Below are 24,897 nucleotides of genomic sequence, written 5' to 3' on the forward strand. Positions count from 1 at the left end.
GCGCCTGGGTGCAGACCGAGGCCGACAATGCAGTCGCCACGCAAGAGGTCAGAAATACACTCGCTTCTTTCTCCTCTTCTCAGCACGATAGTGGCACAAGAGCTTCTTAGGAAACCCTAACCTTTCAAAAACAGTGATTACAGAAACTATGACACTGCAGATGTTTGTCAGAGCCAGTGACACTCACCAAAGCTCAGGGGGCCCACGCAGAGGGAGACCACAGCACATTTGCTCTAGCAGCATTTTTATTTACAAACAGCAATGTCCATTGACTTTATTTATACCATAAAAAAAGCCATTTACAAGCAAGAAACAAGAATTCAGAACAAAATTAAGCAGCACTGAAATATTCATGTCACAAATCTAAAACAAAGTGAATACAAGAGTAAAATATCATTTGAATAAATAGTCTTAAATTCATGCTATAAAATAATCCTTAATGGCAAGTTACTAGTTGATACAGCATCCGCTTAGCTAGCTTCATTTACTTCATATGGTGATGAAGTGTGGAGTTGTGAGGTTACCAGTTTATATTGCAAGATAATGACACTGTGTTAAGTCATTCAAATTGCTCAACCATTTATAACGGAAAAAAATGTTAGCCCTACTAATAAAAGTGGTGAGAGAGATGGTTTTCACATTAGGAAAATGGTCATTCTGAAACAAACCAGGTAAGTTTACCTCTTACAATAGTCAGGGCAACAACCAAAGGCTTGGGCAGCAAGTCCAAAGGTTGAATTCACAGCATACTTGTCACTGAGGGGCAGCAAGAGGTCTGTGGACTGAATCTGCTACAAGGAGAGCAGGCAAGGCTGACTCCAGGACTTGATCAAGAACTACAATAGCCCTGTCTGTGCCAGACCCAGGGAGGGAACCAGAGAAAGCAAGTTCCCTTCTGGGTCGAGAAGTCAAGCACTGGGCAGAAACAGTGGGAACACTCTGGCACTTACTGAAAAAGACGCATGTGACATGTGACAACCATTACAAATTTGGAACAATGTGAATGACTTTTCTGAACTTTTAGTTCAGTTGCACTGAGTAATATGAAATCTATGATTTATGAACTAGATAGTTTCATATAAAGAATTTACATAATTCCCCAATACTTTCATATATAAAATTTAATAAATAACCCTGACCAGTCTAGAAGCACCATTCAAGGGGCATGTGCCCTTGGAAAATAGTTTAGGTGTTGCATATTTGAGTCCCTTTCAGTGGAGGCTTCACAGGAAACCATTACAGAATTTAACAATAACGAGGACAACAACAACAAAAATCACAGTAACTAAGAGAAAAGTTGATAAAATAAAATACATTGATCTCTTTAAAGTAAAGCTCATTCACATAGATGATACTCCCCCCAGCCCTTGTTTTGTGTTCCTGCAAATTCTTCCTAGAGTCTAGGCTGTAAGAACAAAATAAAACAAAACCACACACAAAATACGCAGGCCTATATGGTCTGGGCTAAGGGAAAAACAAAGAGTTGGTTATATTTGCTATCATTAGAAAAGACATTTACTCATGCTCTGGAAGATTTCAAAATTATCAATTTCGTTCTACAGTATATTCTGCTCAACAGTGAACCGACAGTATCCTTTCTGCTGTTAAGAAAAAAAAAAACACCTAAACTAAAAAACAAACAAACAAAAAAAAAAACAAAAAACACAACTGCCAAGGCAGAGCCAATTGGTTGGGAGGCTTTTTCCACTGACCAAAAAATTAACTTGTCTCCATATACTGTATTTACAAATATAATTTCTAAATGTATTTACAGCTTTAGTAGAAATTAGAGGGTAGAGAACTGATTAGAATGAAAATAACTGTTTAAAACCACAAACATTAGTAAAAGTATAAAATTCTTTGTCTTCACAGTTTGTAATAACAGGCTAAGTATCTCTAGAAAAGGACGCTGTCACTGTCTTCACATTGTCTAATATTGAAAAGGTAGCTCAAGAAGAGACTCAATTATGAACAAGCCTATATGAATTTAGGATATATTTTACTGTAAAAGATTTCTTCACATATCACTTTATCTTAATTGATTTCTGCATCTGTTATAAATGAAACACCTAACCTAAAACTGTACAGAAATAGGGACTTTGCTTTCCAAAAAGAGTTGCTCTAAGGAGTTACACAGCGTACTTCGTCTGCGGAGACGTGAAGTGAACTTCAGGGAGAGAATGTTTCGGTTCTGTGGTCATGTTAATCCTCCTGACACATCCTCATGCGGCAAGGCACAATTAATTGCTGCTGCCCGATCTGAATGGAGTTAATCTCTCACCAGTCACGCCCCTGGGAAGCATGACAGTGCGAACGCTCAGAGAGGCTACACAGCTCCGTGCTGGCCTAGGCGCTGCCTCCCTCGAAGCCCTGCGGAACTTTACAGTACTGTGTTATGGCTTGAGAATTCATTCTTAACACTGCGAGCAGTGGAAAGGGTAAAGTGTTAGCAACACGAATGGGAGCAAGTGGAACTTGCAAAATGTGGAATCATGATTCTTAGAGAGAAACTCAATCAATTTTCTGCCCCTTAACAGTCCCATTACAATGTTTGAACCTGAACTGTACAATCAAAGCAATGGATATTTTTGTCAAAGACAATTTTGGATAAGTCACTCTTTGGTAAACTCAAACCAGTTAAACAGATTTACAAATACAAAGAACTCCATGTAAATAAGGTTAAGACGGACAATGCCAAGAGCCAGGACGCTGGAGGTGCCCGCACCAGGTGCCCTCCCTCCTCACTGTCTCTCACACCACGGAATGCTCTGGAGACCTCGCTGAAGGCCCCAAGCCTGAGTGAAAAGGAGGTTCCTTCCCTGAGCTTGACCTCTTATGTCCTTGGATTTGGGCATTTCTTGTCACAAACTTAATTTGTATCACAACACAAATTTTTTGCATTCAATTAAAAAATAATCAAAACCAAACTTATTCATGTAAGGAAAAAAAAAATCACCAACATTTACCTGAAACCCCAGAACATATTTAAGTGGGTAAACACTTGGGGTCCAGCCTCCCCTTGAGGCACGCGGCTTTAACAGGAGTTGAACAAGTGCTTCAGGGAGAGAACAAACCCCTACTTAGGCAGTTTGACGAGGAAAAAGGCATACTATATACCCGATTTAGCAAAAGCCGCTCCTCGGGAGCAGCGGGATTAGAGTGTAATCTGTAGGGAGTTAACACTGATGTGTAGCGCAGCAGTTCACACGTGAACAGATCCTGTGTGCTAAAGAGATGCGACTGCACAGCTGCCACCCCTGGGGGCTATTACACACAAAGGGCTTGAATGACTTTTTTTTCTCAAAACAAAAAACAAAAACAAAAAAACAATCCACCATTGGTATTTTAAGAGCCAAAAAAGCACAGAAAACCAGCAAACATCAAATTCTGTATTCCTTTACCTTCTAGCCTCTGAGGCTGGTCCTTTGTTCGTTTTTCTTTTAGGTGGCTGCACTGTTCTCCTATGGAGGTGCACTGGTTGTGCATCTCAGACCCCAGGTTCTCAGCCAGATACCAGAACGCTGACATCCCACAGGCAGCCTGCAGCACAAACTCACCACCAAACTGCCTATAAAATTACTCTCTGCCAGAGTTTACAGTACCGAAGCAATCTTGTAAAGCCTGTTTGTGTATGTGAACACAATACAGAACTGAAGACATTTCCGAAAGTACTAATAAAACATTATTCAAATAGGACTCAGGTATCTTTTCATACAGTAATGTGTTTGCCAGCACATGCTTTTGAGGTCTCTTTTCAAGCTACGAACTCAAGAGAGGAAAACAATTATAATTCATTATTACCATTAGATTTCACATTTTCTACAACTATACTGACCTAAAAGACACTTAACAAAATAGCACCACATGACAAAAAATGGTGACACACAGATTTGGTGACACACAGAATATCTTAGAGGGCTTTTAAACTGTTGGTTCTTTAAGCAGGAAACACTGAGAGAGTGGGGGAGCCACTGAGGCTCTCATTAGCACACACAATACTAAGATAGATATATTGCTTGCAATTCCCATAGAGTATAGCTTTACAAAAAGTACAAATTCTAAGTTCTGCAGTTTCCCTGGGAACTGCATGTAGAAAAAGTTGCTGTGCACCTGAACTGGCTGTTTGAAAAGAGAAAGAAAAAAAAAAAAAAAAAAAAACCACAACACTGCTTGGAGAATTTTGTAGACAGAACTACAAATCCCTTTCCTTAAGTGCGAGTGAGTACTAACTCATGATAGAGAGTGATTCGATTTAGTTACCTGGTATGTATGTTTCTACAGTACGGAATGAAGGTAGATTTGTAGGCCAGTAAAAACCTTGAAAACCACTGCTCCTTTGGGGTTGGCTAATATAACACTACACTATGTAAAAAGGTCAGCACCACAGGTAATCCAGCTTACCTGCTGGACAACTAACAAAAATTCCAAACGGTTTCCAACTAGAGTTGAAGAAATTTTATGGCATTTGGTTTATGTATTTGTTATGAAGCAGAGCTGTGAACACTGTGATTTGCTTTGCTTGCTTTTGGACACAATGATTAATATAAACCTACTAACATTCTTTTGTAAGGGAAATGAAGGGACAAAACCCTAACATATTAGGTAAGGATGAGACAGACTCAGAAGCCCTGTTCACATTGTATTAAATTATATATTCCTCTTACATTCACCTCAACCAGAATAAAATCAAATTTGAGAATGTATATATACTATATATATAATAGTTTTATTATATATATATATAAATTGTCTAACTACCCCCTAAAAGGAATTTTAAATTAGAAAAGGTTACCCATTTGTATCAGCTGATGGCATCCTAATCTCCCTCCATGGAAGTGCACTGCTGCCAGCGCACACAATGAGAGAGAGTATGCCTCTTGGCAGAGAATGGAGGGTCAACCAGTTGGCATAGCTAAATCACTGGCAGGTTTTGGATTAAGAGTTCAGCCAAAGAGGAATACTGTCAGCCTGTGTTTTCCCTGGATGCGTTGCCCTTCATGCTTTGAGCTCCTTCGGGGAGGGAGGGCAGGGGAAAGGATAAACACAACGAAGTGTTCCATCCAGAAACTTTAGAAAAACTGCCAAGAGACCAAGAGATTTCCAGATGGTTGGGAAAACCAAAGATTACAACAAAGCAAATCACAAATATGCATTGATTAATGTGCTTTGTTTGGGTGCACTTCTTTACCATCTTAATCGGGAGCATCAGACACTGTGTGAATTTCCATCCGGGAATCTAAGCCCATCTCTGAGGCTGATGCATCATTTTCTAGTTTCTGTTCCACGTACACATCTGTTCTCTCGGGGGACTCAATGCGACTCCTGACTTCAGCAACGCCCGGGTGGTTTTTCCGCAGGTGCTGGTTGAGGGTACCTTGGAATGGAAAGCACTTGCCGCAGATCTCACAGCGGAATGGTTTATCATCTGTATGGCCCCGGATGTGGTACTCCAGTTGGTCCTTCCGTGTGTACTTCTTCCCGCAGAACTTGCACACAAAGGGGGTGATTCCCATATGGAGTCGCATGTGCCTGTCAAGGCTTCCTTTCTGGTTGAAGGACTTTCCACAGTAAATACAGATCAACCTCTCATTGTACGGGTACCAATGCCCTCTCGCACTCCTCTCCCGGGGGCTGCTCTCATACCCGGGGTTGTTCATCATGGCTTCACTGTCAGAGCCCTGCACCAGGCCCTGCAAGTCACTGTGCAGGTGGACAGACAAGGCCCGCTTCTGGCGGGCACGCCCTCCTCGGAAACAGCTCAGCATGGACCTGGATGGGCTGGAATTACTCAAACTTCCAAAAGCTTCTGATACATTGGTTGGCTGTGAGGCTGCTTGGGAATAGGAGTATGCGTGCTGGAGCACAGAACCATAGGAGCCCACATTCACTGCCACAACTTGTTCCCCATCAACCATCTCAGTGTGGTACCCATCATCACCCAGGGAGGAGCTGTCGGAACAGCTGGGCCGGTCAGACTTCTCCATCTTCACTTTCACCTCGGTGATCTGGCTCTCCCTCACCAACAGGTCTCCTTGCTCATGGTCCCCCTCTATCTGAATCTCATACTCAGAAACGCTCCCACTGCTCCCGCGGTCTGAGTGCCCCTCCTCCTGTAAGCGGCTGCGCAGAGCTTTGCTGGGGGTCGTCTCCATCCGGAGGTCACTGCTTGCGGTGGGCTGCCGTCCCTGAGAGCAATATGGAGGAGAAATCTCCACTGGGTTGGCAAAGAAGCTGCTGTCTTTCACTCCGTTTCGACTCTCGGGATTCTCTTCAGCACCGACGGTAACAGAGTCAACATCTCCAACGCTGATTTTAGAATGGATGCTCTCTAGGATCTGCGTGCACTTGTCAATGACACACTGCATCTGAAGAAAGCTGGCTGCAGTCAGAAAACTGACAACATCCTTCAGCTGCAAGGACATTCTTCCAGTGTAACAAAAAGAAAGCAACTGCTCAAACACATTGGGATTTTTAATCACTGATATTGACAAGCCACTCATGGTACTCAACGCTGAATGGTCCCGGAAATATGGGGAGCTGGCAGCAAGGACTGCTTTGTGGGCTCGGAATGGCTGACCCTGAATGTGTACAATGATGTCACATAGTTTCCCCTGCAGGCGGAGTTCGTTTAGCTGGCTCAGAACGGTGCTGCTGTACTCGGGCACATCAAACTGAATAAAACTGCTGCTGTCCATTTCTACTGACATGAAGCGTACTCTGCGGAGAGAGAGAGTTTGCATCATTCACCAGTGACTCCTCACTAAGTACAAGTGGCATAAACACAAGCTTACAACGACAATACCATTGTGGCTATCAAACCTCCTAAAATCTACCTGAAGCAATTTTTCCCCTTGTTTTAGTCTTTCATGTTTTGATTAATTCACCAAAAGCCAAATAAACTAATGATCAATTAGCCTAGTGTCACCGTTGCCTAACATTCATCTTGATCAAAAGTAAAATATTTTACACAAAGTAGGACTATTTTGGCTCTGAGAAACTGGTGTTCTTTTAGGACAAATATTTCCCCATTTCAAGTACTTTTGAGGGTTTGAAGTACTTTGTGAAAAATAACTAAATTCAGGCCAGGCACAGTGGCTTACACCTGTAATCCCAGCCCTTTGGGAGGCACTTGAGGTCAGGAGTTTGAGACCAACCTGGCCAACATGGTGAAACTCCATCTCTACTAAAAATACAAAAATTAGCCTGGTGTGGTCAGGCGCGGTGGCTCACGCCTGTAATCCCAGCACTTTGGGAGGCTGAGGCAGGTGGATCACAAGGTCAAGAGATCGAGACCATGGTGAAACCCTGTCTCCACTAAAAATACCAAAAAAAAAAAAAAAGAAAGAAATTAGCCAGGCACGGTGGCAGGTACCTGTAGTCCCAGCTACTCGGGAGGCTGAGGCAGGAGAATGGCGTGAACCCGGGAGGCAGAGCTCGCAGTGAGCCGAGATTGCACCACTGCACTCCAGCCTGGGCAACAGAGCGAGAGTCCGTCTCAAAAAAAAAATTAGCCTGGTGTGGTGTTGTGCGCCTGTAATCCCAGCTACTAGGGAGGCTGCAGCAGAGGAATCGCTTGACCCCAGAAGGTGGAGGTTGCAGTGAGCCAAAAGCACACCACTGTACCCCAGCCTAGGTGACAGAATGAGACTCCTCAAAAAAAAAAAAAAAAAAAAAAAAAAAAAATCAAACAAACAAAACAAAACTAAATTCATCTAAAAATGTTCTGCCTTACTTGTGTATTTCTGATTGGTATTTTTCAACTATGCAGCACACTGGATACAGTAAATGGAGCTAAACCCTTTCCAGTATTACTGTCTTGATTTGTGTGTTTGCCCTTCAGCTGTGTACACCTTTATATCTCTTTTGGGTTGGGTTAGTTTGGCTGAGACTTACTATGCTTGGTCTCCTTCAGTGCAGTATTATTATTACTTTTTTTTTTTTTGAGACAAAATCTTGCTCTGTCACACAGGCTGGAGTGCAATAGCATGATCTTGGCTCACTGCAACATCCGCCTCCTGGGTTCAAGCGATTCTCCTGTCTCAGCCTTCTGAGTAGCTGGGACTACAGGCACCCGCCACCACACCCAGCTAGTTTTTGTATTTTTAGTAGAGATGGGGTTTCACCATGTTGGCCAGGGTGGTCTCGAACTCCTGACCTCAAGTGATCTGCCAGCCACAGCCTCCCCAAGTGCTGAGGTAACAGGCGTGAGTCACCGCACTCGGCCAAGACAGTATTTTTAAACAGTAGTTATTTTAGACAACAGGAGTGAAAGGGTGACGGACACATCAAAAGGTGTGTGCCACAGTTGTGGCACACCTACAACAGGTTTCCTTCCTGTGGCCTAAACATCTGTAGCACCAGACTGCTCAGAACTACTTAAGTATATATAGTCCAGGCTCCATCCTCTCACCCAAACACAACAAAACCAGATCTAACATTTATATTTTAAAACCTGACCAATAGAAATGTAAATACCTCTTAAGTATTAGATCAGAAAAAAATCTAAATGGAATAAAACTACTTAGACAATGAGAAAACACATAAAATCTGGCTTTAGGAGTGAAGTTTACTCATATCTTCAACTTACTTGAGAATGTATCTCCAAAAAAGAGATGGACAAATATATGATAAAGCAAACACAGTAAAAAGTTAACAATTGTAGGGTCTACATTGTGGATATTTGGGCACTTATTGTGAAATTCTCTCACCTTTTCTGTTTGAAGTTTTTCAAAATGAAACGTTGGGAGTTTTGAAAAAAAAAAATAACAAAAAGCTGTAACAGGAAAAGTCAGTGCCTTAAGAGTTTTAATCATTAAACAATAAATACTAAAACAAGTGAAATGGCTGAACTCAGGAGGTCCGAAAAGGAAAACCAATGATGCCCAAAGACAGTAGGAAAATAACTAATACAGAAAAACAGCACATAATCACAGAGGGAATTTTTAAATTTCACGACAAGACAACATGCAACTAAGCCTAAGACTCTCACAGGAAAGGATCAGTTAAATGTGCCTAGATCATGTCCGAACTTTTTTTTTAATCACATCAAAATTTGAGTTAAAACATTTTAGTCAAAGAGGAATACTGCGCCCTTATTTATCCTGGATTTATGATTGAAATCAATTTGAAATCTGTATGAAATGAACATATTTTTAGGATAACATAAATTGGCAGAACTAAATAAGAAACAGAAGTGCCAAGGCACAAATGATCTTCAGGCCGTTCACACTGTTCGAGATGCATGTAAAAACATTTAAAGCATCTCAGTTCATATGGCACAAATCTCATAGCAGAAGATGACAAATAGCAGAAAGAAGAAAACTGTCTACTTCATCTAAATAAATAGATTTTAAAGTCCTAACAGAAATGCTAGCAAATACAACCTATTAAAATAATATATTATGACCAAGAACAGCTGTTTCACAAATGTAAGGATGGCTACATGTTCAGAAATAAATAGACGAATATAATTTGCAACATCAATAAGTCACGGAGAAAAACCCACATGACCAAATCAATATTATGTCAAAAATGCATGTGAGAGAAAGTTAAATGTCCTTTCAGAGTAAGGCGAAAATACTCAGTAGGCTAGAAACAGAACAATAGTTTCTTAATAAAGTGTATCTACAACAAACCAATGGCAACATCATCCTTAAAAAGGAAACACTGCATATGTTAGTATACTTAATAGGGAAAAGAAGGAAGGAAGGAAGGAGGGAAGGAGGGAAGGAAGGAAGGAAGGAAGGAAGGAAGGAAGGAAGGAAGGAAGGAAGGAGAAGAAGGGGAAGGGGAAAGGGAAGTGGAAGGGGAAGGTGAAGGGGGAGAAAAAAGGGAACGGAAGGAAGGGAGGGAGGGAGGGAGGGAAAGGAAAAAAGGAAACATGATGTCTGCATTTCCCAAAATGTATTTAGTAGAACCCAAGCCCAAGAGCTGGCCCCAATATCCTCACCTCCTAGGGATTAAAACACACATTAGCATAATATCCTATCTGAAAAGTCCTGCAGACAAGAATCCTGCTTAACTCAGCAGTTTGCAAAATCATTTAATGGTGGAACTGTTCTCTCAAGGTACACATATTAATATTCCCCAAGAATGAGTGTTCCCTGGAGCACACTTCGGTAAACACTTTAGTAAAGTCATTCCCATCAGTGCCTGGGAAGATATACAAGGTTATCTGCCATCATGACTCTTTAACATTAGTTTAGAACTTCCAGCCAAAGCAACAAGACAAGGGAACATTAAGGCAAGCAGCCATTAAAAAAGAGACAAAATGACTATTACGTGCAGATGTAACATGCAGATTGTTTACACAGAAGCCCCAAGAGAATCACTTGTAAAATGTTAGAATCGGCATCTACTAAGTGGGGGGTTTCAAAAAATTACACACAAAAAACAGGTAAGATAATGACAATAAGGTGCAACCAACAATATAGCGACAGGAACTAGAAAATACCTAGGGGTAGGGGAAGATAAGCAAAAAACAGTGTCAACAACAAAAATACAACTCACTTTAATACGGACAAAAGCCTGTATAAATGAAGAGAGGGAATATGCTTCTGGCAGGATGATTCAATACTGTAAAGAGAGACAGTCTACCCCCAAAATTAATTTATAAATATACATAGCCTGATGAAATCTTTTCTTAGAAACCTGACAAAATGATTTTAAAATTCATCTAGAACACTGTGGTCCAACATAAATGTAAGACACTGCATGTGTAATTTAATGTTTTCTAGCAGTTACATTTTTTAAAAGTTAAAAAAACAAATTGTAGTAATATGTTATATAACCCAACACATCATCGCAGCATGTAATCAATATTAGAAAGCTGAGACATTCGACATTCTTTTCACACTAGGTCTCTGAACTCTGATGTGTATGTTACACACAGCATGGCTCGGTTTGGACTAACCACATTCCATGTGCTCAATAGTCGCATGTGGTCAGTGGCCACCAAACTGGATAGTGCAGATCTGGAATACTAAAGAAATGTTAGAGATAGACAAATACAACGGAACTTACAGATGTCAAAATGTATGACTGGGCTATAATTCATCGGCTAAGTATGTATTAAGTGTCAGGCACTAGGGATCCATCGGAGTTTTAATTCTCTCATCATAAATCATGATAAAAGCTATGAGATCTTTCACGATGGGGGAGTGGTCAGAGAAGCCGACATGAACAACTGCAATTTTAAATAAGAACTAAAGGACAAATAAAGGTTAGTCAGATACATGTAGGTATCAGGGTGCTGCAGGGAACCTGTCCAGACAGAAGGAATCACACGTACAAAGGGTTGGGGAGGAAGGACATGCTGGAAGTGTGTACACAGCTGCAACAAGGCGCAAGGGGCAGGGCAGAAGCCACATGAGGTTGTCAAGGTAGAAATCAGACTGAGATGGCCTCATGGGCCATTTCAAGCAAGTAAAAAGGGGAGAATTACTGAAATAGATGCTGCTTAGAGAATTTGAATTAATAATAAATTTAGATACTTCTTCACAGCATACCCCAAAATAACTTCTAGAGGTTTCTCTAAGCACACAAAGATACCAGAAGAAGAAATGCAGATTTAACTACAGAAGAAATACAACTTTTATATATTTAAAAAATACTTTTAGCAAAAAAAAAAAAAAAGAGGTAGAAAACAATAAAAAATACTTAGAACATAAACAGCAGTCTCTCACAAATCAATAAAAGCCAAATGAAACAACTGAAAAAAGTGACTATGAACAGACACTTTTTACAAAGAAATTAAAATAGCCTTTAGATATAGAGAAAAAATGCTTAGGCCGGGCATGGTGGCTCACATCTGTAATCTCAGCACTTTGGGAGGCCGAGGCGGGTGAAACATCTGAGGTCAGGAGTTCGAGACAAGCCTGGCCAACCTGGTGCAACCCTGTCTCTACTAAAAATAAAAAAGTTAGCTGGGCGTGGTGGCGGGCACCTGTAATCCAAGGTACTCGGGAGGCTGAGGCAGGAGAAATGCTTGAACCCTGGAGGTGGAGGTTGCAGTGAGCTGAGATCGCACCATTGCACTCCAGCCTGGGCGACAGAGCGAGACTCCGTCTCAAAAAAAGAAAAAAAAAATGCTTAACAACTTTATCAGTAAAGCAACATCAATATGAGGCCAGGCACAGTGGTTCACACATGTAATCCCAGCACTTTGGGAGGCCAAATTGGGCCTATTGCTCGAGCTCAGGAGTTTGAGACCAGCCTGGCCAACATGGTGTAACCTCGTATCTACTAAAAATACAAAAATTAGTAGGGCAAGGTGGTGGGCACCTGTAGTCCCAGGTACTCGGGGGGCTGAGGTGGGAGGATGGCTTGAGTACCGGAGGCCAAGGTTACAATGAGCTGAGATTGTGCCACTACCCTCCAGCCTGGGTGATAGTGAGCCACTATCTCAAAAATAAATAAATGCATAAACATGAGACAAAATACTTCTTTCTCAAATTGGCAAAACTTATAAAAATGCAACTCAGCTGGCACCTAACAAATAGTCAAATGTTACCTATTCATCATAGCATTCTCATGACATGGGGTGTATAGTGACTTTTGGAATGCAGGGACAAAAGGAAGGTGGGTTCGGGCTTTTTAAAGGTGTGGACTGCAGGGCAAAAACCAGTACAGAAAGGAATGCAACAGAGCATTTCTGAAATAGAATGTACAACTGAAAACGGCTTCCCAATGAGGCTTCCTTCTCTGTGTGGTTTTTTCTTACCTGCTTCGCAGAAGAAAGGTGGAGAACAACACTTGAAAGATAATCACTGAGAAAAGCGGAACGCCACGGTTAACACCTAAGAAAGGGATTCCATTTTTCCGCAATATGAGAAAGGAAGTGCTTTGCTCTCCTCTCCCTTACATTAACACTTCCTTTCCACAGTGACAATGAGATTCAAAGATTCCCCCCTAGAGCTGCTAACAAGCCACACTCTTGAACAAGAAGCTTCTAAATGACTGGCACATAGTGAACTTACAGTTAATTTCAGTCTGAGCCATATGACCAGACTAAAGGGAGAGAAACTCATCATCGATCACAAGTTCTACACCCCATGTGTGGATTTGTCAGGTCCAGTGATCCCAGGATAGAGGAGGTCAGAGCCTCTTATGTAGGCACACTTCGAGTTCAAATGTGATCCTCTATCCCTCTGTACTGGCAGTTTTGCAACATGCGCTACTCATTGGTTTCTTGAAGGTCTTGATTTTCTCCCGTGTGGAATGCCAGTGGGTCTACACCTAAGTTAGATCAATTTTGAATTACATTTTTTTCTTAGAGACAGGATCTCACTCTGTCACCCAGGCTGGAGTACAGTGGCACAATCTTGGCTCACTGCAGCCTCAACCTCCTGGGCCCAAGCTATCCTCCCACCTCAGCCTCCTGAGTAGCTGGGACTATAGGCATGCACCACCATGTCCAGCTTTTAAAAAACTTTTTTGTAGGCCGGGCACGGTGGCTCACACCTGTAATCCCAGCACTTTGGGAGGCCGAGGCAGGTGGAGCACCTCAGGTCGGGAGGTTGAGACCAGCCTGGCCAACATGGCGAAACCCTGTCTCTACTAAAAATACAAAAAAATTAGGCGGGCATGGTGGCGGACGCCTGTAATCCCAGCTACTCTGGAGGCTGAGAATTGATTGAACCTGGGAGGTGGAGGTTGCAGTGAGTTAAAATCATGCCATTGCACTCCAGCCTGGGCAACAAGAGCGACACTCCAACTCAAATAAATAAATAAATAAATAAATAAATAAATAAATTTGTAGAGACAGGGTCTCACTACGTTACCCAAGCTGGTCTCGAATTCTTGGCCTCACTCCGTCTCAAATAAATAAATAAATTAATTAATTAATTTGTAGAGACAGGGTCTCACTATGTTACCCAGGCTGGTCTCGAATTCTTGGCCTCAAGGGATCCTCCCACCTTGACATCCCAACGTGCTGGAATTACAGACATGAGCCACTGCACCTGGCCAATTTTTAATTAATTTTATCTTTAAAATAAAATATATGCATATGGTAGAACTTCAGATCATAGAACAGAACTAATAAAACTTTCCCCTAGCCCCTCTTTCCAAAGATAATCACTGGTAGGAGTTTTGGCGTATTCTTTCAGAGAAAATTCAAAACATCTATCAGCATAAACTGTTCTGTACCCTACTTTAAAGAAATGTATTTAATATACCTTAAAATCTTTCCGCCTTAATCTCAGCACTTTGGGAGGCCGAGGTGGGCGGATCACGTGGTCAAAAGATCACGACTACTAAAAATACAAAATTAGCTGGGCGTGGTAGGGCGCGCCTGTAATCCCAGCTACTCGGGAGGCTGATGAAGGAGAATCGCTTGAACCTGGGAGGCGGAGGCTGCAGTGAGCCGAGATAGCACTACTGCACTCCAGCCTGGCAAAAGAGCAAGACTCCGTCTCAAAAAAAAAAAAAAAAGAAAAGAAAAAAAATCTTTCCATAGCAACACATACACATTGACCTATTTTTTTCTAACTTCATAGTATTCCATGGATGGCTATATCACAACGTACTTAACCAGTTCCCAGTTGATACTAAGATAGCCATTACAAACACAGAATGTCACCCGACAACACACACACACACCCCTCAGTTACATCTGGCTTTCTTATGTAAGTAAATCTGTAGTCTCAACTTCTAGCAGAATTGTGGTAAATTTTTCATTTCAGTTGATAATGCCAAATTACCCTCTAAGAGGCAGCAGCAATTATCCATTCACAGGGAAGGGCCTGCTCCCCTATAACTGTCAGCAATGGGTATCACACCTTTTCACTTTTTCAGCCAAACTGATAGGTGAAAGATGTACCTCATTGTTTTGATGTGCTTTTTTTTTTTTTTTTTTGAGACAGAGTCCCACTCTGTCATCCAGGCTGGAGTACAGTGGTGCAACCTCTGCTCAAGGCAACCTCTGCCTCCTAAGCTCAAGCGATTCTCCTGCCTCAGTCTCCCTAATAGCTCAGACCACAGGTGCAAGCCATCACACCTGGCTAATTTTGGTATTTTTAGTAGAGACAAGGTTTCACCATGTTGGCCAGGCTGTTCTTGAACTCCTGACCTCAGGTGATCCACCCACCTCGGCCTCCCAAAGTGCTGGGATTACAGGCATGAGCCACTGTGCCCGGTTGCATTTGTTTAATTATAAATGAGGTTGATATCTTTTCTCATGTTTAATGGCAATTTGTCTAAGTTTGTCTTTGAACTGCCTACTCATATCCTTTGCCCTTATTTGCCTTTTTTATTGATTTGTCAGAGCTCTTCACAAATTAAGGAAATTAGCCTTTTGTCATATGTGCTGCAAGTATTAGATTTAATTGCAATCACTAAACGGCACACTGACTGGGAATTTAAATTATTTTTCATACATTTATAGGAAATATTCACTCAATATCAATCTCTTACATACAGAAAACCAAAGGGAATTCAAAGATGAATAAAAGTCCCAGTCTTGCAGTTTGATAGAGGCTTAATGCAGATTCCTCCCCACTCAGAGAGAGATGGGAATGGAATTCATTTTTGATAATGCAGAGTAGTGATTTATATGTTTTTCATTTAGATTAAGTTTGCAGCTGCCTCAGAAAACAATAATGAATTTGATTATTCCACTCACTAAAACCATCAGAACCAGAATTCTTTAATTCAGGAGATTAATCATAGGTGTTTCTGTCACATTATTCTAGGCAAAAAACCACACCCAAATCAGACATTTACATTGCTATTATTTTAATTTAAAAAACAAGCACATACAAGCTGAATTTACTTTCAGTATCATTAATATATATTTTAACAAAATTTTGTTTTGTTTGTAAAACTATACTCTGGGAAAAAAAAATGTGAAATACTTCTTTTAAAAAGTACACATGGATAGGACTTTGTTGAAATGGTTTTTTGGGAAGTTCAAAATTGTCACCTCCTCAACTTCTTCACAGGTCTCTTCAGTTCACTCAATCAACGGAAAGTCAATCTTTCTGCTCTTTCAATTTCTTTAATTTCTTACTTCCGAATTCTTTCTTACAAAGAAAGAGAATAATTTCACACCTGTGAAATAGCTTTCACCTCACACACAGCCTCTGCCGTGATCACATAAGGCCACCACTGGTCTCCCAGGTAGCTTCTGGGAAGGACCACCTCTGATGTGGGCAGGACCGACATTCTCCTACTTCCACGCACCCAGCTGCCCCCACACCAGCCTGGGCAACTATAAAAGGGGATGACTGCCCCTGCTGCCACGCCCCTCAGCCTTCCCCCTTTACTTGGCAGAGTCACTCCACCACCATCATCATCTGTGACCAGCTTTTACTGAATGTGTGATACATGCCAGGCGTGTGGTAAAGGCTTAGGATGCAGTATGTCTCTGAATCCTCCCAACCTGTCCCGTAAGGCAGGTACTACTGCCCCCATTTTAAAGATGAGGAAACCAAGCAGCTGACTTTCCCAGGACCCTTCGGAAGTATGCGCATCCAGGCCCCCACACAACAACCCTTTATCCCTAGCAAGCTTGCCCCATGTTACATTCCTGCCCTAGGACGGTGTCAAGGAAAGGGATGGAGATGGGGCGGGGGGTGCAAGTGGGCACACATCCTCCCTATTGCTGCCCAGAATACAGAAGGGCAAATGAGGGCATTTTGGTAATATACATCAAGATTATATCTGCATATTCACTGTGACCAAGCAATTTCAGCTGTAGGAATTTAGTGAAGCACCCTCTTTGTAGAGCAATATCTCCCTCTTTTCTAGACCAGAATCACCGGCAGAGGTAAGGATTATGAAGAGAAAAATGTTCCAGGCGGGCCGCTGCGGCCACTGTGTATCATGCCCTCCACATTCACAGCTTTGATCCCCCTTTCCTCCTCAGAGCCCCGGACCCTGGCTCACTCTACTTGCTTTAAATAAAAAGCTATCTTTACATGAGAAAGCCTCAATTAATTAGAAACCACAGATCCAGGGCTCAAGTAAACCGGTCCTTTTGGTGTTTGAAGGTGAAAGTCACAGAGAGCAGATGCTGCCAAGAAGACACAGGGTTCAGCCCAAGTTCAACAGAATTCAAAGCAGCATTGAGACCGGCGCCCTGAAAGCAAGAGCAAACTGTGAGGGGCCCTCCAGGACTGACCAAGCAGTGACAAAGCCAAGTCTGAAAGCACCAGAGTACAGCAGACAGGGAAGCCAACTGCAAAGGGGAGCACAGCTGAAGGCGAGCAGCTTTGGGAGAAATGAACACACACTGCAGAGTGACAGCCGGCTGGGCAACCAGAGCAGGAAGCCACTCACACAGTGAGGCACTGTGGGTACAAGCCACAGAGAGAGCGGCACTGCCTGGAAATGACCGCACGAGCCATCCTGGGACACTCCTCCCACAGACCTGAAGTCCAAAGCCAAAGCGAGGGCTCTGGAAATAAGCACGCATGGCTGCGCTGAAAAGAAAATTAAGGTCTGATGCGAAACCATATGACGACAGGCTTGGTAAGTCATGCTGCTTGACATCTTCGCAAGATCCCACTCAAAAAAGCTACAGAATCCATCACTGCGCCCATGCATCAGGACAGCAAAAGGCTGCTCTGCAACAACACACAAGGGAGAGATAACCCCAATCCAGGTTAACGCATTTTACCTGAAGGGGCTTAAGAACAAAAAGCCACTTGACAAAGACAGGAAAAGCAAGTGACCATCATGTCACATTCATGGCTGATGCTGAGAAGGGTGAACAGAAACCAGTGACTCAAGTCCCTGCTCTTCCATTCAGCTCCTCGCCCTCACTGAGTTAATAAAAGAGGCAAAAAGGGCAAAAAATAAAAGGGCAAAAAACTGCCCTTATATGTAACATTAGAGGGCCACATAAAATACCATGGCCCACCAATGGCAAACACAGCCCCTCTGAACTTTCAAAGGTGTCACATGTTAACCAATTTCTTATAAAGCACCAAGGAATGTATGGAGGATCTTACTGCTTTCCATTCAATGCCATTCTATTCCTACGCCAGTATTTTAAAAAGATTTATCACGAAAAAAAAAAAATGAAAGAAAACATGGGTGAATTTATTTATAATACTGACATAAAGGCCTTTCCAAGCATGACATAAATCTCAGATGCCACAAAGGCAAAGACAAATACATTCGACAACATAAAAGTATATGACAAAAAAAATACCCCTCGCCCCAAAAGCCAAAAGATAAATGATATACTGAAGAAAAATATATGCATATTTGACAAAGAACTACTTTCCAAATTCCTTAATTTATTAATCAAATTAGATGACATACACAAAAAAACCCTATGGGAGAATGGGCAAAGGATACAAACAGTTCAAGAAAAAAAGAAAAATGACAAAAAAAGAAGCAAAGATGCTAAAATTTACTTCTGATTAAAGACGTTTGAAATACAAAAAGAAAAAATAATGAGATACCATTTTTAACCCATCAGCTTTGCACACAGTTTAAAAGAGCTGGCAAGTGTAGTCCTGAGGAATGAATAATTTGGTGGTTTCAAAAAATATAATCGACAATGAAATACTATGCAACTATTAAGAGTGGGTAGATGTATATGCCTTGATATGGAAAGAGCACTAAGATTTGGCCAAAAATAGCAAGATGTAGACTAATATGTATGCATATATGTCACTCCCTTCATGTACATTTTGTAAAGGAATTATATTATGTTGCTTGCTGTATCCATTCTGGAAGGAACGATGTGGTACTATTAATGGTGGTCACTGTGGGGAAGGACTAAGGACTAAGGAGAGGGAAGGGAAACAGACTTTATACCTTTGCATTTAAAAAATCAAATAACTGTATTATTCTCACTAAAAGTTTTTTTAAGACATGTAGGTTAGTACCTACAAATATATAATTTTTTAAACCAAAGAATCTAGAGGAGAAAGATGGGCTGCAAATGGATAATTATTGTATCACGCAGACAGTTATAGAGGCAGAAATAAAGAACTACAAGGAACAATACAAGGCTGATTACTTTTGACCAAAAAGATTTTTAAAAAATCAAAATAGAACAAAGGAAAACTTCATGGAGGAAGATATTTTTGAACAGGGCCTTGCATTTCAAAGGGAAAAGAAAGAACACTCCAGACAGAAGGAAAAGCAGGAACAGGGCACAGGGGAATGCAGACAGACGGCGTCTGGGGTAGAGCAGGCAGCATGCAGTGACCCTGGCTCAGGGACAAGGAAGGCCACGGAAGGAGAAGGCCACAGTCGGAAGGTGGAGGGTCTTGAATACTCAGAGAACTCACACAGAATTCTGGCGGCAGAACCTGGAGACTGAGGCATGATGTCTACTTGGAGGCCACGTAGCTCAGCCAGGACAAGCTGGGCTCAGGTTTTCCACAGGGTCGTGGGAAATATGGGGCTGGAGCTAGAGAGAAACATTAGACCCGAAGATACTGACTTGAGAGTGACCATGTACTGACTGAGGATTGTTGTGGTAAGATGAGGTTACTCATGGAGGAAAAAAAAAAAAAAGAGAGAAGGCTGAGAATAGAAAGGGTGTTTGCTCCTAGAAAAGAGGAATGGAAACAGCACCTGATGAAAGGGGTAACATCCTCACCTAGCCCTCTCCTCAAGCCTTTCCATTGACTAGTTTTATTTTTGTTTTTGTTTTGTTTTGAGACAGAGTCTTGCTCTGTGCCCAGGCTGGGAGGGCAGTAGTGCGATCTTGGCTCACTGCAGGTTCAGGTGATTCTCATGACTCAGTCTCCCAAGTAGCTGGGATTACAGGCGTGTGCCACCACGTTCAGCTAATTTTTGTGTCTTTAGTAGAGATAGGGTTTCACCATGTTGACCAGTCTGGTCTCTAACTCCTGGCCTGAAGGGATCCGCCTGCCTCAGCCTCCCAAAGTGCTGGGATTACAGGCATGAGCTACTGCGCCCAGCCTCATTGACTAGTATCTTTAAGTAAAATTCGGCACCACGTATTCTGTTAAGCTGTGAGGAAACTAAACAATGGAAAACTAATGACATCCTCTCACACTGCTGACCCATTCTGCAGAGAACCTAAAAATAAGAAGGGACTCTCAGATGCCATCTAGGCGAAACACCCACCTGGGCCTTAAAATCTCTGCAACTTCCTTGGATAAAGCCTTGCAACTGTCTCCATATATCAACAACCAGAACAAAAGTAAAAATGTAAAAGCTGAACAATTAGAAGTGTGCCGATTCTGTGAGACTCCTCGCTTCTGAGCTTCCACTCCTGGCGGTGAGCTCTCTGAGGGCAGCGACTGCGTGCCCAAAGCCCAGCAGTGTGTCTGGGGCAGAGAGGCTCTCAGTACATGTCAGCTAAAACAAGCTAGTAGCTCAAGATCCATGGACTGCCACTACAGCCGCACCCTCAGCTCTGAACTTTTCCTTCTGGAGACCCCAGAGATGCAGGATAGTCTCTGCCAACAGCAAAATCTAGCAAGGTGGCTTATTTCAACCTAACCCATAAACACTCTAATTTGCTCCACAAGATGCTACACTTTGTTTAAAAATACCCAGTTACACTTCCAAGAAAAGAAAGAAAAGTTACAAATTTGGAAGTTGTTTAAGGCACCAGGAGGTACCCATTATTCTCAATCAAGATGCTCATGATTCCAAACCCAGATTTGCACCTGCTGGCTTCAGTCACTTGCTGATACCTGAGACACAGCTCAAACTAGGCTTTCTCTGGCAGGCACTGGAAACCTGAAGATCCCTAATTTTCATTTTCATACGAAGTCATTAAAAAGAACACAGATTGAAGCACCGCAGACAAAAGTCATGGTAACAGAAGTAACAATTATTAAAAATAACTTTTCTAGGTATTTCTGCCTGGGTCTAGATTAAAACCAAAATTGAGCTGTCATGAGCTACAATCGAATCTTTTAGAAAGCAGTAGTCAAATAACACCAGGGCTGCATGAAACATTCTGGTGCTACTGAAACCCAATGCAAGAAAAAAAAAAATAAATAAAATGGCATTCTGTGATGGATATTCATGAAGCACTCATCCTAATTTAAAAGAAAACAAGTTTAGAGTTCTTACTGCATTAATTCATGTGAGCCTGAAAGAACATTTTTATCCAAACTGTTACATTTCCTACCAAGGCGTTAACATTCTCCAGGTCTGCTCAGATACACTAATTCCAAGAGGGTGCGATTTGTCTTTTAGTCAATGCAAAACATCATCAGAAGCTTCTTCTGAGCTTTCCAAGCAGGAGAGGAATGGACTCTTTAATTTTACTAACAATGACAAGGACTAACCGTCAATAGGCTCCTACTGTGTACAGTATGGTAAGTAAGCTCTTAAGACGACACTAAGAGGCTGCAGTTATCCCCATTCTACAGATGAGGAAGCAAACTCAGAGAAGCTGAGAAACTCACCCAAGGTCACTCAGCTAATGACTGGCTGAGCCAGGATTTGGACCAAGATTTGCCAGTCTCAGACTCAGAACTATTATCTCTTACAAGATTTTAATCCAGGCATAATGGTGAGATGCAGGATTTTTATTGGTGCTGGATTCTTACTGATCGACTCCAAGTAGAAAGAGAATTCTCACTGAAGGATGTTCCATCATACAGACAAAGTCAGGCTGGGTCTGACACTGTGATGATTAAGGGGTCACAATATGTTGTACCTCAAGTGGTCTGCAGCCATTTCTTTGCAAAATGTCCATGATTTTTACTTCTGTCAGTGAAGCAGGCAAAAAGATGTTCCATATTTTAATCATTAATTGAGAGGATTTGTTTCAGATAAAAGAATAAGCTTTCTTAAGGCAAAGAATTCAAAAATATTAAGGCACAGCATCTTATCTGCTTACTGCTGGCTAGCATTTCAGGGGCACTGGCCCTGGAAAATACATTAAGTCCTGCCTCTTATGACAAAAGGATTAGAAAAGCTCACCTTGACTTGCATCCTTCCATGAGGTTTTCCTTGCCATCAACATCAACCAGAAAATAACCATTAGAAATTTAACTGCGTTCAGTTGATGACCTTCACTAAGCTAAATTCAGCAGTTTGTCAGCTACAAAACATTAAATAGACACAATTAAGAAGTTTGAAAAACATTAAGCAGAATTTAAACTACAGTAACATGAACATTAATGGGAATAAAACATAAAGATGGCATTCTAGATTCATGATACTGACATTTTAGACAAGTGCTTCAAAAGGAAGGCAAAAGTGGGGGGACACAGAGATGCAGAAATCCAAAACTCGGTGGATACACAGTTCAGCGGCTTATCACTTCTCCACCTTGATAAATGTACACCCAATAATGACAATAACAATAATGAAAATGTACTAAGCAGTTACTAAGTGCTGCACATTTTTCTACTTCATATAGAAGTTCATATACCATTTTTGTTTACAGTTCACAGTCACCCTATGAAATGGATTTCATTATCCTCCACACCGCAAATAAGAAACGGAGGCTCAGAGGCATTAAATTGCTCATCTTCACAGAGCTGGTAAGTAGACTTGCTAGGATTCAAACCCATGATTCCAAAGCTGCTGTTCTTTCCCCACAGTCTCCGAATGAAGAATCACATGACTCTTCTCTTTTCCCATGATCAGAGGGGAACGCTTTAAAGTTTCAAAGATTCGTTTTGTGCTTTCTGCACCCTAAGAGAGCAAGCTGAAAACATCCACCTTGAATGGTAGCATTACATATCACAGAAAGTTGATAAAAACAGATTCTCCTTAAAAAAAAAAAAAAAAAAAAGGTAAATTACAAAACAAGTTGTTTACCAACAAAAATCAGGAAGTATTTGAGTACCTATTATAGAAGTCCAGCCCCAGTATTAGACACTATAAGGGCTCCAAAAGGAGTATTAAGACACAATGCCCTTAAAAAATCTCCCACTCCAGCTGGGACAAGAACAAGTTCAACAGCCAAGGAACAAGTGCTGAATCCAAGTGCCACAAAGCCATGGGGGCAGGGAAGTCAGGGAACACCCTCTGGAGGAAGTGTATCTTCAGCAGGGGCTTGAAGGAAGTGAAATGGAGAATTTGCACAGAGAAAAAGGAGGTCAGAGCTTCAGAAGAGGGAACAACAGAAGCAAAGCCCAAGAAACCGTAACTAACTCAGTTCTGCAGGGAAGAGACTTGGAGAAGCAGAGAACAACGTTCAGGTAGGTGGGGTGGGGCCAAACCACGAAGAGTCTTGAAAAGACAGGGTGGGCGGTGGCTGGACACACCGTGGCAGGCAAGAGGCCACTACTCAGCTTTGAACAGTGGTATAACTGCCATGGCCTCTTAACTGATCTCCTGGCCTCTAGCTTCTTCACCAATGCCTTCAGTAGTTTCAACTCTGACCTAGTGTTCGAGTTCTTTGAGGAACTAGCCGCGGCCCACCTCTCCTCCTACTTCCCTCCTATATGAACCCTTCTCTGCCAGAAGACTGGTCTATTCACGAACTCCATAGGATCACTGGGCCTGATTCCTCTTTTCCTATCTGAATGCTACTCATCCGTTAACACCCGGCTCAAATCCCGCCTCCTCACTAAGCCCTCCCTAACCACTCGGCCTACAGTGACCTCCATCTCTCCTTCTTAATTCTACAGCACACAGCCTTGTCTCATCAAAATTACCTTCTCATAGGTAATGTCTCAGCACCCCGTGTAAAGCTGCTTGGAGACTGTAAGTGTGCCTTCTACTACTTTCCCACCACATGGAACAGCATCTTGACATTTAATAAGCAAGCAAGCACTCAACTATTTTTTGACTTCCTATAGTAAGTTTGGCTTTAGCATAAAGGAAGGATGGGGGAGGGGGGAACCTCTGGAGTCAGAGACCAGCTAAGAAGCTGTTGCAATAATCCAGATGTGAAGCAAAGAAGGCCTGGACTAGGGAACAAAGAGAAAATGGGCAAATATAAACAACAAAAAATTCTGCATGCAAAAACTCGGCGGAATGTGATTAACTCCTACTAGGGACAAAAGCAAGGGATCAATGAGGATTAAGGTGAGGTTTAGAAAACGCTTCTTGAAATCATTTTAAAGCCTGTCTGAAACGAAATGCAGTAAGTGGCTTAAAAAGTCCACACTGACAAAGTCTTCAGCGAAACTGCCCAGTATCTTGAACCAGGGACAGCCCTTCCAATTTGAGACATACACGGAATGGCAGAGCCAGAAGGGTTCTTAGAGAGTTAAATGAAACCCTCAATGATCACATGGGGAAACTGAGTCCCAGCATGGAAAGGACTTGCGGAACGCCTCCAGACAGAGACTCCCAGACGAGTGCCGCCCTGAAAGCAGAGCCACTTGGCCTAGAAGGGCACTGTTTACACCCCCGGTCAGCCCCAGCCCAGCCCTCCGCAATGGCAGGACCAACTGAGCGCGAGTGACCATGGAGACGTCTGGGGCCAAGCGCAACCCGTCGCCGCCGCCTGTTTACCTGGAGAAAGGCTGTGGCGTGAGGCAGTGGCTCCGTGGCAGCCACCCGAAGGGCCGACCCCCGGCCCGGCCGGCCCTCCAGGGAACTCAACCATCTGACCTCCCTCCTCGTACAAAAGGGAGCGCCCCCAAGGCTAGGGGCCCGGAAGCTGGGGATCCCAAGACGCCCCGGGTGGAGGCTGGAGAGCCCAGGGCAGCTGCCCGAGCGCGACCCTCGGCCGGGCCAGCGGCGCCCGGACTAAAGACCGAGCACAGTTGGCCCCTCGGGGACGCGCGCCTGACCCCAGCAGGTGCCCGGGCCTCCGGACCGCGCCCGGCCTCGGCTCCCGCCCGCGCCGGCCGCCAGCCCGCTACACGCGGGACTGGACCAGGCGCGAAGGCTCCCGCACCCGCCGCCACCCAGAGGGAGCCGGACAGCGGCCCGGGACTGCCCGCCCGCCGGCGCCCGCCCCGCGCCTAGCCCAAGCTGCTCGCCCCCGGCCAGCATCGCCTCACCTGCCGCAGAGCGCCGCGCTCCACATCCGCCCCG

General features: G+C 42.9%; 1 protein-coding gene across 3 annotated transcripts; it reads right to left on the minus strand.

Annotated features, from left to right (window-relative positions):
* Window positions 1-227: 227 nt before the first annotated feature.
* ZBTB34 (zinc finger and BTB domain containing 34) lies at window positions 228-24,897 on the minus strand. 3 transcript variants are annotated; one of them, XM_017874735.1, is made up of 3 exons: window positions 24,370-24,624; window positions 21,877-21,997; window positions 228-6,717 (listed from the first exon to the last, which is right to left on the minus strand). In XM_017874735.1, exons 2-3 carry the CDS (start codon window positions 21,894-21,896, stop codon window positions 5,193-5,195), a joined length of 1,545 nt encoding a protein of 514 aa, XP_017730224.1. In that variant the 5' UTR covers window positions 21,897-21,997; window positions 24,370-24,624; the 3' UTR covers window positions 228-5,192. The 3 variants fall into 3 exon arrangements, with proteins under 3 accessions (XP_017730224.1, XP_017730226.1, XP_017730225.1); XM_017874737.1 differs by lacking the exons at window positions 21,877-21,997; window positions 24,370-24,624 and adding an exon at window positions 24,868-24,897 and having other exon boundaries at window positions 228-6,720; XM_017874736.1 differs by lacking the exon at window positions 21,877-21,997.

The sequence above is a fragment of the Rhinopithecus bieti genome, unplaced genomic scaffold (genome assembly GCF_001698545.2).
Source record: "Rhinopithecus bieti isolate Rb0 unplaced genomic scaffold, ASM169854v2 scaffold_7967, whole genome shotgun sequence".
NCBI classification, from domain to species: Eukaryota; Metazoa; Chordata; class Mammalia; order Primates; family Cercopithecidae; genus Rhinopithecus; species Rhinopithecus bieti.

Coding starts and splice junctions, on each gene's coding strand:
- ZBTB34 (XM_017874735.1), bottom strand. CDS start 21,896: ATGGAAGGATGCAAGTCAAG. Junction 6,718..21,876: donor ATGGAAGGATGCAAGTCAAG/GTGAGCTTTTCT, acceptor CTCTCTCCGCAG/AGTACGCTTCATGTCAGTAG.